Genomic DNA, 17,982 nt, shown 5'->3' on the forward strand with positions numbered 1-17,982 from the left:
TTGCGTTACCACATTTTGAGAGCTATAATTTTTCCATATTTTGGTCCACAGAGTCATGTGAGGTCCTGTTTTTTGCGAGACGAGTTGACGTTGTTATTGGTAACATTTTCGGGCACGTGACATTTTTTGATCGCTTTTTATTCCGATTTTTGTGAAGCAGAATGACCGAAAACCAGCTATTCATGAATTTCTTTTGGGGGAGGCGTTTATAACGTTCCGCGTTTGGTAAAATTGATAAAGCAGTTTTATTCTTTGGGTCAGTACGATTACAGCGACACCTCATTTATATCATTTTTTTATGTTTTGGCGCTTTTATACGATAGAAACTATTTTATAGAAAAAAATAATTATTTTGGCATCGCTTTCTTCTCAGGACTATAACTTTTTTATATTTTTGCTGATGATACTGTGTGGTGGCTCGTTTTTTGCGGGACAAGATGACGTTTTCAGCGGTACCATGGTTCTTTATATCTGTCTTTTTGATCGCGTGTTATTCTACTTTTTGTTCGGCGGTATGATAATAAAGCGTTGTTTTTTGCCTTTTTTTTTTTCTTATGGTGTTTACTGAAGGGGTTAACTAGTGGGCCAGTTTTATAGGTTGGGCCGTTACGGACGCGGCGATACTAAATGTGTGTACTTTTATTGTTTGTTTTTTTTTATTTAGATAAAGAAATGTATTTATGGGAATAATATATATATATTTTTTCATTATTTAGGATTTTTTTTTTTTTACACATTTGGAAAAATTTTTTTTTACTTTTTTACTTTGTCCCAGGGGGGGACATCACAGATCGGTGATCTGACAGTTTGCACAGCACTCTGTCAGATCACCGATCTGTCTCAGAGCACTGCAGGCTTCACAGTGCCTGCTCTGAGCAGGCTCTGTGAAGCCACCCCCCCCCCTCCCTGCAGGACCCAGATGCTGCGGCAATCTTGGATCCGGGCCTGCTACAGGGAGGGAGGTAGGGAAACCCTCGCAGCAACGCGATCACATCGCGTTGCTGCGGGGTTCTCAGGGAAGCCCACAGGGAGCCCCCTCCCTGCGCGATGCTTCCCTGTACCGCCGGCACATCGCGATAATGTTTGATCGCGGTGTGCCGGGGGTTAATGTGCCGGGAGCGGTCCGTGACCGCTCCTGGCACATAGTGCCGGATGTCAGCTGCGATAGGCAGCTGACACCCGGCCGCGCTCCCCCCGTGAGCGGCCGATCGCGTATGACGTACTATCCTGTCGGTGGTCATAGGGGCCCACCCCACCTCGACGGGATAGTACGTCTAATGTCAGAAAGGGGTTAAAATTATTGAATCTGTCCAATTACTTTTGGTCCCTTTAAAAACAGGGTGGCACATGTTAAGGAGCTGAAACGCCTAAACCCTTCATCCAATTTTAATGTGGATACCCTCATATGAAAGCTGAAAGTCTGAACTTCAACTGCCTCTGAATTGTTTTGTTTAAAATTCATTGTGGTAATGTCTATAACCAAAATTAGAAAATTGTTTTCTCTGTCCAAATATATATGGACTTAACTGTACGGCTGATGGGAGCTGCCCCATAGAGAAACATTGGTCCGTGTGCAATGCGTTGTTTTTGCGCCTCTCTTACGTCCGTATTCCTCTCTAGTGTGACCCCGGCCTGAGATGTGAGGAATGACAGGTCTGCAGTCACATACAGTCACACAGAGCGCCCGCAGACTGGTGGCCTACAGCCGGACAATCACTTCAACTCTTTATAACAGACCAGTTATTCAAATCTGTGCCAATTGGCTATTTGCCCACTGTGATGCCAGTTGATGCCCAGAACCTGTTTGGGCAGGGCCATGGTGACCTGGATTTGATGAGGGGCGTCGCTGTGTGAGCTCAGTGGCACAGTCATTTAACCCTCTCAGTAAAGCCCACCGGTGCCCGCTTTGATGCCCATTACTTGTGCTAGCTTTATATTTCTCCGCTTTTCATCACATCACGACACCTCGCTGTATTGTGCATTTTATTACTATGATTTTTTTGTTATTTTTGTCATTAAACCTGTAAAAAAAACTGAAAAAAAAATTGCCGAATAAGAAACTAGACAAGTAAGAAAGCAGCTTCAGCATCTCTGTGCCCATGTGTGGGTGCATCTCCTTCAGTGGCAGGCCCCCGGGAAGCACCCAGCACTGTCTCCCATGGGTGCATTACCTCAGCACATTACCCTGCACACCCCGGCATTGCACTGCGCGCCATTGTCTGAGGATCGCCTGCAGCTCAGTGGCGCCTAAGCAGAGCGCAGCCGGCAGCCTGGCAGCGCTGAGGACACGCCAGCAGTCCCTGCTACTAGGAGATGTACGGTACCAGGGCTGGGTCACAGCAGCGCCTCTTCTCTCTGAGGTTTAAAGTTTCAGCAGCTGTGGAAAGTGAATGGTAGAGGCAGCAGAGTGCCAGTGTGCCAGGGCACCGTCCTCCCGGGGCACCTCTGGCTCTGGGGCAGCCATCTGGGTGGAGGTGCTCCTCCTGACATAGGCGCAGTGCACACCCTAATGAAGACGTTGTGACTTCTCACCCAGGAAGCGATGACTTCTTGCTCTGCCCTGCTTTAACCACCTTGGCATCTGGCTGGCTCAGTGTTCTGCTTCCTCCCAACACAATCATGGCTGATTCCTCCTCGCCTGACCTCAGAGACATAGAACTCAAGCTGGGGCGCAAGGTGCCTGAGAGCCTGGCACGGTCCCTGCGGGAGGAGCACTGTGACTGGCAGAAGGGTGCCCCAGACTCGCCGTGCCCCCTCAGCCCTGCTCAGCCCAGCACCCTGGAGAGACTGGAAACCAAGCTGCAGCTTCTCAGGCAAGACATGGTGAGGATCAGCAGTACCAGCTCTGGGGTCTGCTACTGTGTGTGGGATAGCCTATGCCAGCCCTGGGGTCTGCTGTGGGATAGCCTATGCCAGCCCTGTGGTCTGCTACTGTGTGTGGGATAGCCTATGCCAGCCCTGGGGTCTGCTACTACGTTTGGGATAGCCTATGCCAGCCCTGGGGTCTGCTACTACGTTTGGGATAGCCTATGCCAGCCCTGGGGTCTGCTACTACGTTTGGGATAGCCTATGCCAGCCCTGGGGTCTGCTACTACGTTTGGGATAGCCTATGCCAGCCCTGTGGTCTGCTACTGTGTGTGGGATAGCCTATGCCAGCCCTGGGGGGTCTGCTACTGTGTGTGGGATAGCCTATGCCAGCCCTGGGGGGTCTGCTACTGTGTGTGGGATAGCCTATGCCAGCCCTGGGGGGTCTGCTACTGTGTGTGGGATAGCCTATGCCAGTGCCTGGGGGGTCTGCTACTGTGTGTGGGATAGCCTATGCCAGCTCTGGAGTCTGCTACTGTGTGTGGGATAGCCTATGCCAGCTCTGGGGTCTGCTACTGTGTGTGGAATAGCTTATGCCAGTGCCCTGGGGTCTGCTACTGTGTGTGGGATAGCCTATGCCAGCCCTGGGGTCTGCTACTGTGTGTAGGATAGCCTACGCCAGCTCTGGGGTCTGCTACTGTGTGTGGGATAGCCTATGCCAGTGCCCTGGGGTCTGCTACTGTGTGTGGGATAGCCTATGCCAGTGCCCTGAGGTCTGCTACTGTGTGTGGGAAAGCCTATGCCAGCCCTGAGGTCTGCTACTGTGTGTGGGAAAGCCTATGCCAGCCCTGGGGTCTGCTACTTTGTGTGGGGAAGCCTATGCCAGCCCTGGGGTCTGCTGCTGTGTGGGATAGCCTATGCCAGTGCCTGAGGAGGTCTGCTGCTGTGTGTAGGATAGCCCATGCCAATGCCCTGGGGGGTCTGCTACTGTGTGTAGGATAGCCCATACCAGTGCCCTGGGGGGGGTGCTACCGTGTGTGGAATAGTCCATGCCAGTGCCTGGGGGAGTCTGCTACTGTGTGTGGGATAGCCTATGCCAGCCCTGGGGGGTCTGCTACTGTGTGTGGGATAGCCTATGCCAGTGCCCTGGGGTCTGCTATTGTGTGTGTGGGATAGCCTATGCCAGTGGGCTGAGGGGGTCTGCTACTGTGTGTGGAGTAGCCCATGCCAGGCTGCTGTTCACCATTATACAAGAGCAGTATATGGGCACTAGAATGACAGTGTACTCACACACAATACCAGTTATGTATGTACACACCATTCTTGGGTAGGCACAGTGCAGGCACTAGAATGCCAAAATGTCCCCACTCACTAGCAGAATATGTATACACCATTGTTGGTGGGCATAAGAATGCCAATGTACCCCTACACTTTAGCACCACACACATACGTTATATACACACACCCCATTCTTGGGTGGGCACTACAATGCCAATGCACGCTCATACATCAGCATATTGTATTATATGTATTCTGCTTCTTATTCTATAAAACTTGTATATAACACCTACAGATAGGGCGAGTTTGCATATAGCGCCTACAGATATGGCGACTTTGTATGTAGCGCCTACAGATAGGGCGAGCTTGTATGCAGCGCCTACGGATAGGGCGACTTTGTACGCAGCGCCTACAGATAGGGCGACTTTGTATGCAGCGCCTACAGATAGGGCGACTTTGTATGCAGCGCCTACAGATAGGGCGACTTTGTATGCAGCGCCTACAGATAGGGTGACTTTGTATGCAGCGCCTACAGATAGGGCGACTTTGTATGCAGCGCCTACAGATAGGGCGACTTTGTATGCAGTGCCTACAGATAGGGCGACTTTGTATGCAGCGCCTACAGAAAGGGTGACTTTGTACGCAGCGCCTACAGATAGGGCGACTTTGTATGCAGCGCCTACAGATAGGGCGACTTTGTATGCAGCGCCTACAGAAAGGGCGACTTTGTACGCAGCGCCTACAGATAGGGCGACTTTGTATGCAGCGCCTACAGATAGGGCGACTTTGTATGCAGCGCCTACAGATAGGGCGACTTTGTATGCAGCGCCTACAGATAGGGCGACTTTGTATGCAGCGCCTACAGATAGGGCGACTTTGTATGCAGCGCCTACAGATAGGGCGACTTTGTATGCAGCGCCTACAGATAGGGCGACTTTGTATGCAGTGCCTACAGATAGGGCGACTTTGTACGCAGTGCCTACAGATAGGGCGACTTTGTACGCAGTGCCTACAGATAGGGCGACTTTGTACGCAGTGCCTACAGATAGGGCGACTTTGTACGCAGTGCCTACAGATAGGGCGACTTTGTATGCAGCGCCTACAGATAGGGCGACTTTGTTCGTAGCGCCTACAGGAACTCTTGATTACATCTAAAGACTGGACTTGTACTTCACAATCTCCTGAGAGCGTGAAATGTAGACAATGTGTGAGCTAACTATATCAGCACAGCCCACCTCATCCTGTTCTGAGGTGGTCACAATGTATCAGTGTAGGTAAGGCGCAGAGTGCCTTTCATAGTATTGGTCTTTTCATATGGGACGGAGGAACCTTTTAGCCCCCACTAGGCTCTGGACCCGCGTGTGGTGCCTGCAACCCCTGTACCCACTAAACATCCTTGACCCTACATCCTGTATATACTGATGTGCCATAAACTTTAATCTTCATACTTTATGCCAACATACAACTACTGCTAACTTGGGAAGAACCCCAAAAATATACAGTGGGGGAAATAAGTATTTGATCCCTTGCTGATTTTGTAAGTTTGCCCACTGACAAAGACATGAACAGTCTATAATTTTAAAAGTAGGTTAATTTTAACATTGAGAGAGAGAATATCAAAAATATAATCCCTGAAATTGCTTGAGCTGCTCTTTGCAGATTTGGTGCAGTTCCGCATGGAAAAAGCGCTGTGGATCCGACACAAAAACCGCAACGTATGCACATAGCCTAAAGCTCTTTGGTCTTGCCCATGTTGTAGAGGTTAGAGTCTGACTGATTAATTGAGTCTGTGGACAGGAGTCTCTTATAAAGGTGACTATGTAAAACCGATGTCTTTATTGCAGGTAACGAGTTGATTAAAAATGTCTAACTGGTCTGTAGGAGCCAGAAGTCCTAATGGTTGGTAGGGGATCAAATACTTATTTCTCACTGCAAAATGCAAATACATTTATATACAGTATATGCTCGTGTATAAGTCAACCCGAGTATAAGACGAGGCACCTAATTTTGCCTTGAAAACTGGGAAAACCTATTGGTATGCGTGGTTCCTCATCTCCATGCTTGTCTGCATGGCTCCTTATTCCCATCCTTCTATGCATGGCTCCTTATTGCCATCCTTGTCTGCATGGCTCTTTATTCCCATCCTTCTATTCATGGCTCCTTATCCCCATCCTTCTATGCATGGCTCCTTATTCCCATCCTTCTATGCATGGCTCCTTATTCCCATCCTTGTCTGCGTGGCTCCTTATTCCCATTCTTGTCTGCATGGCTCCTTATCCCCATCCCTGTCTGCATGGCTCCTTATTCCCCTCCTTGTCTGCATGTCTCCTTATTCCCCTCCTTGTCTGCATGGCTCCTTATTCCCATCCTTGTCTGCATGGCTCCTTATTCCCATCCTTCCATCCTTGTCTGCATGGCTCCTTATTCCCCTCCTTGTCTGCATGTCTCCTTATTCCCCTCCTTGTCTGCATGGCTCTTTATTCCCTTCCTTGTCTGCATGGCTCCTTATTCCTATCCTTGTCTGCATGGCTCCTTATTCCTATCCTTGTATGCATGGTTCCTTATTCCCATCCTTGTCTGCATGGCTCCTTATTCCCCTCCTTGTCTGCATGGCTCCTTATTCCCATCCTTGTCTGCATGGCTCCTTATTCCCTTCCTTGTCTGCATGGCTGCTTATTCCTATCCTTGTCTGCATGGCTCCTTATTCCCATCCTTGTCTGCATGGCTCCTTATTCCTATCCTCGTCTGCATGGCTCCTTATTCCCATCCTTGTCTGCATGGCTCCTTATTCCCATCCTTGTCTGCATGGCTCCTTATTCCCTTCCTTGTCTGCATGGCTCCTTATTCCTATCCTTGTCTGCATGGCTCCTTATTCCTATCCTTGTCTGCATGGCTCCTTATTCCCCTCCTTGTCTGCATGGCTCCTTATTCCCCTCCTTGTCTGCATGGCTCCTTATTCCCATCCTTGTCTGCATGGCCCCTTATTCCCCTCCTTGTCTGCATGGCTCCTTATCCCCATCCTTCTATGCATGGCTCCTTATTCCCATCCTTGTCTGCATGGCTCCTTATTCCCTTCCTTGTCTGCATGGCTCCTTATTCCTATCCTTGTCTGCATGGCTCCTTATTCCTATCCTTGTCTGCATGGCTCCTTATTCCCCTCCTTGTCTGCATGGCTCCTTATTCCTATCCTTGTCTGCATGGCTCCTTATTCCTATCCTTGTCTGCATGGCTCCTTATTCCCTTCCTTGTCTGCATGGCTCCTTATTCCTATCCTTGTCTGCATGGCTCCTTATTCCTATCCTTGTCTGCATGGCTCCTTATTCCCCTCCTTGTCTGCATGGCTCCTTATTCCTATCCTTGTCTACATGGCTCCTTATTCCTATCCTTGTCTGCATGGCTCCTTATTCCCCTCCTTGTCTGCATGGCTCCTTATTCCCCTCCTTGTCTGCATGGCTCCTTATTCCCATCCTTGTCTGCATGGCCCCTTATTCCCCTCCTTGTCTGCATGGCTCCTTATTCCCATCCTTGTCTGCATGGCTCCTTATCCCCATCCTTCTATGCATGGCTCCTTATTCCCATCCTTGTCTGCATGGCTCCTTATTCCCTTCCTTGTCTGCATGGCTCCTTATTCCTATCCTTGTCTGCATGGCTCCTTATTCCCATCCTTGTCTGCATGGCTCCTTATTCCTATCCTCGTCTGCATGGCTCCTTATTCCCATCCTTGTCTGCATGGCTCCTTATTCCCATCCTTGTCTGCATGGCTCCTTATTCCCTTCCTTGTCTGCATGGCTCCTTATTCCTATCCTTGTCTGCATGGCTCCTTATTCCTATCCTTGTCTGCATGGCTCCTTATTCCCCTCCTTGTCTGCATGGCTCCTTATTCCCCTCCTTGTCTGCATGGCTCCTTATTCCCATCCTTGTCTGCATGGCCCCTTATTCCCCTCCTTGTCTGCATGGCTCCTTATCCCCATCCTTCTATGCATGGCTCCTTATTCCCATCCTTGTCTGCATGGCTCCTTATTCCCATCCTTGTCTGCATGGCTCCTTATCCCCATCCTTCTATGCATGGCTCCTTATTCCCATCCTTGTCTGCATGGCTCCTTATTCCCTTCCTTGTCTGCATGGCTCCTTATTCCCATCCTCGTCTGCATGGCTCCTTATTCCCATCCTTGTCTGCATGGCTCCTTATTCCCATCCTTGTCTGCATGGCTCCTTATTCACATCCTTGTCTGCATGGCTCCTTATTCCCTTCCTTGTCTGCATGGCTCCTTATTCCTATCCTTGTCTGCATGGCTCCTTATTCCTATCCTTGTCTGCATGGCTCCTTATTCCCATCCTTGTCTGCATGGCTCCTTATTCCCCTCCTTGTCTGCATGGCTCCTTATTCCCATCCTTGTCTGCATGGCTCCTTATTCCCCTCCTTGTCTGCATGGCTCCTTATCCCCATCCTTCTATGCATGGCTCCTTATTCCTATCCTTGTCTGCATGGCTCCTTATTCCCATCCTTCTATGCATGGCTCCTTATTCCCATCCTTGTCTGCATGGCTCCTTACCCCCATCCTTGTATGCGTGGCTCCTTACCCCCATCCTTGTATGCGTGGCTGCTTACCCCCATCCTTGTATGCGTGGCTCCTTAGTGGTTCTTCATCCCCATCCTTGTATATATGACTGCCCATGAGAAAAGCATAAAAAAACCATCCTACTTACCCTCCCTTTGCCCCTTCGCAGCATCTCATTCCGGCTTCCAGCAGCTCTTCCGGTCGGGTGATCACGTGTGCCTGCTCATTGTAATTCACCTTTCTCCAGCCTATGGGTGTGGAGAGAGGTGAATATTCATTACCTTAATGAGCAGGCACCTGTTAGAGCCCGGCAGCTGTTGGAGGCCGGCGGCTGCGGCTGTAACTATGCACAGTGCAGTGAATATTCATTTCTCTTTAGCAGCAGCTGTTGGCTCCTGCCTCCTGTGACCCGTTGCTCCGCTGCTCCCGTTCCCTCGCCATAAACTGGGACACTTACTCCTGTGTAAGCCAAGGGAGGCATTTTCAGCATAAAAAAAGTGCTGAAAAACTCGGCTTATACTCGATTATATACGGTAATTTATACAAAGTAATTTTCTGGATTTTATTTTTGATATTCTATCTCTCAGTGTTAAAATTAACCTTCCCTTAAAATTATAGACTGTTCATGTCTTTGTCAGTGGGCAAACTTACAAAATGAGCAAGGGATCAAATATTTATTTCCCCTACTGTATGTATATATAAAGCTGTCACGCTCTGGTCGGGAGAGCCGCAGCCAGTCCGTGCAATGCGGTCAGAGTTCGGACCTCTATCCACAGACCTCTAAATGAGCCCTGAATCTGAACACAGCCACATCCCCAATTACAAGAGGGCGTTCACGCTTATACAATCACATTTTTTTAGTTTTACATTTCCCCCCTTAGATTGATTTCAGCTTGTTTCTCAATTGAATTGTAAAGATTCTGGGTGACATTAAAGGTGTGAAATGATTCTTCTTGGTATAATTATGGTTTTTTACATAACAAAAATCTGGTATTTTAACAAGGATACGTAAACTTTTTATATCCACTGTACATTTCCTCTTGACAAAAATATTCCTTAAAAGGTTGTCCACAGCCTCGGACAACCACTTCTCAATCACTGTGTGTCCCCCAAGTGAAATATCAGCCCCCGTAATCACCTGCAGTCAATCAGCCGGACATAATTGACATCCGGATGACTTAAGGGAAGGGGTCAGTGAAGGGATCATTGGCCCCAGGAGAGCCGCTCTGGAAAGGCGCCAGAGTATAGGTGTTATATTACATAGTGATTGAGAAGAGGTTGTCCAAGTGGTGGACAATCCCTTTAACTGCAATAGACGCTTTTAACAATATAATGTGTCTTGCTATATTGCAAAAATTAATAATGCGTGGTTTGAATAATAAGACAAAAAATGAAGTTGTTGTCAATATCGACGTGATTGACCGATCATCTAAACTTTATAGGGGCCTCCTGACCTCCCCATAGAGATGATGTGAGGGGACATGATGGCTTGGCCGATTCAATGCAAACAGAAGATCCTTTCGTCCTGTGTGACCTCAGTTTTCTCCGTGCTTCTTTCCACTTAAATATTCCGGTGTATGGGGAAGTCGGGGGCGATAACTTTGGGCAGAATGTGTGGTACAGTATGCAACCAACTACTGGACGATTCCTTTTTAAGGGGCTGCATGATGCTTACCACCTGGACCATGCTGCTCTTAGCTCCGTGTTTCCTGAGGGTCTCCTGACATAATGTCATATGACTGCTATAGCCCTCACAAACCACTTTTTGGCTGCATTCGCCACTGATAGACTTCAACTGGTACGTGACATTGATTATGTCAGAAGACCGGTGGGATCACAATATAGAGACCTGCAGAGTAGCCCCCATCTGGGAGGGAAGGATGATTTTTTCCTTTTTTTTTTATTTTATTTTTTGTAGTCCTCTGGGGTCATTGATAAGAAGTGGCCAAGAAGTAGACATCCCCTTCAGGTGTTGGGGCAAGGTAGCACAGGACATCAGAGGTCTTCTAGAGTCGATGCCTTGTCTGGTCAGAGATCTTTTGGCAGCACAAGGAACAACTGAACAATATTAGGCAGGTGTTTCTTGTGTTATGGCTGATCACGGTTCATTCTTCCAATCAACAGCGTTGTTCATGTTGATAAAGGGAATCTGGAACCAGGTTTTTGTTGCCACATCTGAGAGCAGCATAATGTAGGGGCAGAGACATTGTGTACACTGTGCATAGGCAAAAAAAAGGGCAAATCAGTGGTGTGGGCGTGTCTGGACTACCTGGGAGTGGGTTTACTAGTCCTGTAGTGATAATCTCCTGTTGATAAATCAGTGATTTTATAAAAACTACACGAAGCAGCCTAGTAAGTGACACATAGCTGGAATCTCTACATTATGCTGCTCTCAGATTAGATGGGAAAAACCTGGCGACAGATTCCCTTTAAGAAGAATCTTTCATAGCCTGTGGAAATATTTCCTACTAATGGGACACATAAGACCAAACTCTGAGTTTGTGCTCTATGGCCCTGAGTGATGGTGCAGTGACATTTTTCTAAGGAAGTGTTCTTATTCCCATCAAAGCTGCCAAACCATTCTCACATATGGCACATGGTGTACCTGATCTGTGCGATTACCTTGACTGAACTTTTTGTCCTAAATCCACAAGTGGAAAATAAAAATCAATGTACTAGTTCTCTTATTATTTATTTTAAAGTAGATAAGAAAGAGATGAAAACAAGTACGGTAAACATGGCTACACGAGTGACAGACTGGGGCATAGGGAGTGAGGGTCCTGTCCATTCAGACTCTTTAAACAGATCCACCTTTTATGCTGAGCTGATCTGACCTTGTGAGTATAGATCATCTACTAAATTACGGTGAGTCAAAATCCAAAACTGACAAGGAGGTTTTCCAAAATATGACACCACTCCTATGTGCTCTGTAGCTTTTAGTGTCCATGGAACATAGTTTTGTCCCCTCCTGTGGCCCCCCGTGATTGCATGGATCACATTGCTCAGTGGTTCCATTATTTCATTGTTCTAATCTACACCATCCTTCTACCACCTGCTGGTAATGAAAATAGAAACTGGGCAAAACAGAAATATATTGGAAATATAGGAAATATATATACACAAATCTCATATTTATGTATATGTGATTCTCACAAAATTAGAATATTATCAAAAAGTTAATTTATTTCAGTTCTTCAATACAAAAAGTGAAACTCATATATTATATAGAGTCATTACAGAGTGATCTATTTCAGGTGTTTATTTCTGTTTATGTTGATGATAATGGCTTACGGCCAATGAACACCCACAGCGATACTGTTGTTTTTAAACCAGGTATTGGCACTTTTGCCAGTGTGGACAGGGGCCAAATCCTGCTGGAGAATGACATTTCCTTCTCCAAAAAGCTTGTTGGTAGAGGGAAGCATGAAGTGCTCCAAAATTCCCTGGTAGACGGCTACACTGACTTTGGTCTTGATAAAACGCAGTGGACCTACACCAGCAGATGACATGACTCCCAAACCCATCACTGATTGTGGAAACTTCACACTAGACCTCAAGCAGCTTGGATTGTGGCCTCTCCACTCTTCCTCCAGACTCTGGGACCTTGATTTCCAAATGAAATGCAAAATTTACTTTCATCTGAAAACAACAGCTTGAACCACTGAGCAACAGTCTAGTTCTCTTTCTCCTTGGCCCAGGTAAGACGCTTCTGGCGTTGTCTATTGGTCATGAGTGGCTTGACACAAGGAATGCGACACTTGTAGCTCATGTCCTGGATACGTCTGTGTGTGGAAGCTCTTGAAGCAATGACTCCAGCAGTAGTCCATTTCTTATGAATCTCCACCAAATTTTGAATGGCCTTTTCTTAACAATCTTTTCAAGGCTGTGTTTATCCCAGTTGCTTGTGCACCTTTTTCTACCACACTTTTTCCTTCCACTCAACTTTCCATTAATATGCTTGGATACAGGACTCTGTGAACATACAGCTTCTTTACAAATGACCTTTCGGGGCTTACCCTCCTTGTGGAGTGTGTCAATGACAGTCTTCTGGACATCTGTCAAGTCAGCAGTCTTCCCCATGATTGTGGAGCCTACCAAAACAGACTAAGGGACCTTTTTAAATCCTTAGGATGCCTTTGCAGGTGTTTTTGTTAATTATTCTAATTTACTGAGGTAATGAATTTTGGGTTATCATTTGCTGTAAGCCATAATCATCAACATTAACAGAAATAAATACTTAAAATAGATCACTCTGTTTGTAATGACTCTATATAACGAGTTTCACTTTTTGTATTGAAGAACTGAAATAAATTAACATTTTCATGATATTCTAATTGTGTGAGAAGCACCTGTATATAAGAGATGAAAAAATATATATTATTTATTTTTCCAGTTAGGTCCAGAAATATTTGGAAAGTGACTGAATCTTTGTGATTTGGGCTCTGCATGCCACTATTTTTTTAAAATTTAAAATGAAACAACTGAGATGCAATTGAAGTGTAGACGTTCAGGTTTAATTATCCCCTTAACCCCCGAAGCTGATTTTGGTTTTGCGCTTTCATTTTTCGCACCCCTTCCCAGAGCCATAGCTTTTTTATTTTTCCGTCAATATGGCCATGTGAGGGCTTGTTTTTTGGGGGACAAATTGTACTTTTGAATGACACAATTCGTTTTACCATGTCGTGTACTAGAAAGCAGGAAAAAAATTCCAAGTGCTGTGAGATTGCAAAAAAACTGCAATCCGAAACTTGTTTTTTGTTTGGCTTTTTTGCTAGCTTCACTAAATGCTAAAACTGACCTGTCATTATTATTCTCCAGGTCAGTACGAGTTCATAGACACCTAACATGACTAGGTTATTTTTTATCTAAGTGGTGAAAAAAAATTCCAAACTTTGTTAAAAAAATAAATAAAAATTGCGCCATTTTCCGATACCCATAGAGTCTCCATTTTTTGTGATCTGGGGTTGGGTGAGGGCTTATTTTTAGCGTGCTGAGCTGACGTTTTTAATGATACTATTTTGGTGCAGATATTATCTTTTGATCGCCTGTTATTGCATTTTGACTTTTTTTCTCACTACGCCGTTTAGCAGTCAGGTTAGTCCTTTTTTTTCTTGATAGACCGGGCGATTCTGAACGATTTTATTGTTTTATTTTGAATGGGGCCAAAGGGGGAGATTTGCACATGTATATATATACATTTTTTTTGTTAATTTTACTTTTGGCATGCTTCAATAGTCTCCATGGGAGGCTAGAAGCTGCCACAACCCGATCGGCTCTGCTACATAAAGGCAATGTTCAGATCGTCTCTATATAGCAGAATTGCTCACTTCCTATGAGCGTTGACCTCTGGGTCTTGCTCACAGCAAGCCATCACTGACAACTATAGAGGTCTCCAGGAGACCTCAGGTTGTCATGCCAACGCTGCGGTGACCCGCGATCATGTGGCAGGGATCACCTTTGTTCGTATTTTCGGCCCGATACCCGGAAGCGCAATTTAAATGCCACTGTCAGAGTTTGACAGCAGCATTTAACTGGTCAATAGCCACGGGTGGATCGCGATTCCAAAACAGCTGACCTGTCACTGTAAAGATGTGGACTCACCACCGGAGCCCACATCAAAGGAATGGAGTCCGACATCGGTGTAAATGTACGCCCGATATCGGTAAGAGGCTAAAGGGGTTAACCAAAAATATCCTGTAAAATGTTTAGATATTGCAACCTTTTTTCTACAAAGCCTCCTCATTTCAGGGGCTCAGAAGTAACTGAACATTAACTTTATCAAAATAAAATATTCATATGTAATACTTTTTGTGGAGAATCCTTTGCAGGCAATAACTTCATGGAGTTTGGAAACCATGGGCGTCACCAAACGCTGGCTTTCCTCCTTTGTGATGCTCTGCCAGGCCTTTACTGCAGTGGACTTCAGTTGTTGCCTGTTTGTGGGTCTTTCTGCCTTAAAGGGAACCTGTCACCCCGTTTTTTCAGATTGAGATAAAAATACTGTAAAATAGGGCCTGCGCTGTGCGTTACAATAGTGTATGTAGTGTACCCTGATTCCCCACCTATGCTGCGAAATACATTACCAAAGTCGCTGTTTTCGCCTGTCAATCAGGCTGGTCAGGTCAGGTGGGCGTGGTCACAGCGCTGTTTCTTCCTCAGCTTTACGTTGGTGGCGTAGTGGTGTGCGCATGTTGAAGTGACGAATCCACTGCGCGCACGTGAAGAAGCAGCGCGCGATCTGCGCTATTACCCCCTGTCATCGGTGGGGGCGGCCATCTTCCTGGGGCCGCGCGTGCGCAGATGGAGTGCTCTGCTGCACGGGGCTTCAGGAAAATGGCCGCGGGATGCCGCGCGTGCGCAGAAGAGATCGCGGCGGCCATTTTCCCAAAGCCGAGATGCAAACTCGGCTTTGGGAAAATGGCCGCCGCGATCTCTTCTGCGCACGCGCGGCATCCCGCGGCCATTTTCCTGAAGCCCCGTGCAGCAGAGCACTCCATCTGCGCATGCGCGGCCCCAGGAAGATGGCCGCCCCCACCGATGACAGGGGGTAATAGCACAGATCGCGCGCTGCTTCTTCACGTGCGCGCAGTGGATTCGTCACTTCAACATGCGCACACCACTACGCCACCAACGTAAAGCTGAGGAAGAAACAGCGCTGTGACCACGCCCACCCGACCTGACCAGCCTGATTGACAGGCGAAAACGGCGACTTTGGTAATGTATTTCGCAGCATAGGTGGGGAATCAGGGTACACTACATACACTATTGTAACGCACAGCGCAGGCCCTATTTTACAGTATTTTTATCTCAATCTGAAAAAACGGGTGACAGGTTCCCTTTAAAGAGGTTTTCCAATACTAATTTCACCCCCTTTCATTTTGCCTAACTCTTCCTAACACTTTTATATTTTACTTTTATTACCTGACCTGCTCCTGTAAGCTCATTTCTTTGTGGGACATATATCCTTCTGTTTTGATTCTGATTTGGCTACTTCCGATCTGGGGCCCAAAATTGGTCAAACAAAGCAGGGCACTTCACTGGTGGGGGAGGGGCTGTGTCTCTGTGAGTGACAGAAGTTTGGGCACACATGCTCAGATCAGACTTCACTGTCCTCTCTATTTGGATGCTGCGTTGAACTGCCGTTCGTTTAGTGGACAAGCCTCGCGAGGTACTGAAAGTATATCACAGGGCTTGTCAGCTGAAGGTACAGCACTTCAAAGCAGCTTTCTGGTAGACTAGAGTGAAGTCTGATGTTAGCTCGGTTAACTGACTATACTGGTGCTTTCTAGTGCCGTGCCTTCAGATGACAAACCCTGTGATATACTTTCGAATAGCAAGCAGCACATCGCAGCACTTGTTGGCTGAAAGGATGGCACTTCAGAGCAATATTCAAGGAGAGAGGACAGTGATGTCTGATCCGAGAATGAGTGCTCAGACAGCTATCACTCAGCGAGACACAGCCCTGCTCCCACCAGTGACATGCCCTGCTTTGTTCATCCAATTCTGGTCAACAGATCGGAAGTAGCAGAACCAGAATCTAAACAGAAGGATGTATGACCCACAGAAACATGAGCTTACAGGAGCAGGGAAGGTACTAAAAGTGTGTTAGAAAGAGTAAGGACAAATTAAAAGGAAAACCTCTTTATGATTTGTCTTCAGCATGTGAAATCATGCTTGATGGAGTTGAGATTTGGTAATTGACTCGGCCATTGCAGAATATTCCACTTCTTTCCTTAAAAAAACATACTCCTGGGTTGCTTCTGCATTATGTTTTGGGTCATTGTCCATCTGTACTATGAAGCCATGTCCAATCAATCAACCTTGCTGCATTTGTTTGAATCTGAGCAGAAAGTATAGCTCTGTACACTTCAGAATTCAGAAAATGTTCTGCACTTGGGTGGATGTTGTGAAGGGCAGGGGTGTCAAACTGCATTCCTCGAGGGCTGCAAACAGGTCATGTTTTCAGGATTTCCTTGCACTGCACAAGTGATAATTTAATCACCTACACACATAATGAGTTGGTGATTAAATTATCACCTGTGCAGTACAAGGAAATCCTGAAAACATGACCTGTTTGCAGCCCTCGAGGAATGCAGTTTGACACCCCTGGTGAAGGGGGTTTTTCTGTGGCAAAGATTCTGCGACAAACCACCACTGTTGTCTTCCATGGATGTCCAAGCTTCTTTGCGATCCTGAGCTCTCCGCAGAGAGATGCGGGACTCATCCAGCCGCAGACATTTAAACCAGTAAGTGACAATCTCCATGCTTGGTATTTTACCGCTTACTATCATGTTCACTGCTCCGACATTCATTCCTGCTTTCAGCAAGCGGTCTCCCAGTAGGCGGTCACTCTCCATTGTATACGGATTTCTTCCCTTTTCCATGCCACCATAGGCAGCCATTGCAGCTATTATTTATGCCAAATGGTTAGCTCTGTTCTCCTTACCATAGGAGTTTATAGTCTCACTTGTTTTTAATAAAAACTTCATTGTTTCACAAAAAAAAATTTCTAAGTTGTCATTGCGTTCACCTGGTTTCTGTGGGATAACTCCCCTCCAGATGATACACTCGCTTTGATTTATATTCTGATATTGTGATATCATATTTTGATAAAGATCTCTTTGATTTCAAACATGTACGACTGCCTACGGTATTTTCTGACCAATTTTCAGGGCAATCAAGGCAAAATCAGGGCTGTTGGCATTCATGAGTCCCCTCAACTGCCCTTTTGAGTGCCCTTGAGACGGCAAACTATACAGTAATAAGCAATTATCTCCTAACTGATTGGCTGAAAGGGATCATGTGACCCACCGGTTATGCCTTTCATGCAAGCTATGACCTACAGTGAGGAAAATAAGTATTTGATACACTGCCGATTTTGCAAGTTTTCCCACCTACAAAGAATGGAGAAATCTGTTTTTAGACATTGAGCTAATGCACCAGGCTGGCAGACAGCCGCAAGCCACAATTCATGGGACCGCAAGCCACATGTGACTCCCGAGTTACAGGTTGGGGACCCCTGCTCTGTAGCAAAGAGCCTGTAAGTGCTGCACTTCTCGCCTAGGAGACCGGCCACCTCTGATAGACCGTAGCAATAGCCGGTAAACTAGGCAATGAGCAGAAAACCATAAAACTAAAGAACCGAGAAGATTTTTAATAAGAGGAAAATTGTAAAGTATTTACAAGCATTTTGCAATTTTTGCCCATTAAAGTTGAGCCAACCCTTTAAATGCTGCTATTGGGTGTGGATCAGTAGATGAGACAGTGTCTTTCTGGTGCACAGGCTCTTTAAGTACTTGGCTTAGCTTTAAACTGACAAAATATTTGCCTGTCCTATTGA

General features: G+C 46.5%; 1 protein-coding gene across 1 annotated transcript in view; it reads left to right on the forward strand.

Moving 5' to 3' along the window:
• The first annotated feature begins 2,342 nt into the window (after positions 1 to 2,342).
• LURAP1L (leucine rich adaptor protein 1 like) overlaps positions 2,343 to 17,982 on the forward strand; it is a 34,028-nt gene continuing 18,388 nt past the window's right edge. The window contains exon 1 of the mRNA XM_069764945.1: positions 2,343 to 2,823. Coding sequence (XP_069621046.1) covers positions 2,620 to 2,823 — 204 coding nt within the window. The 5' untranslated portion in view covers positions 2,343 to 2,619. The remainder of the gene's footprint in view (positions 2,824 to 17,982) is intronic.

The sequence above is a fragment of the Ranitomeya imitator genome, chromosome 1 (genome assembly GCF_032444005.1).
Source record: "Ranitomeya imitator isolate aRanImi1 chromosome 1, aRanImi1.pri, whole genome shotgun sequence".
NCBI classification, from domain to species: domain Eukaryota; kingdom Metazoa; phylum Chordata; class Amphibia; order Anura; family Dendrobatidae; genus Ranitomeya; species Ranitomeya imitator.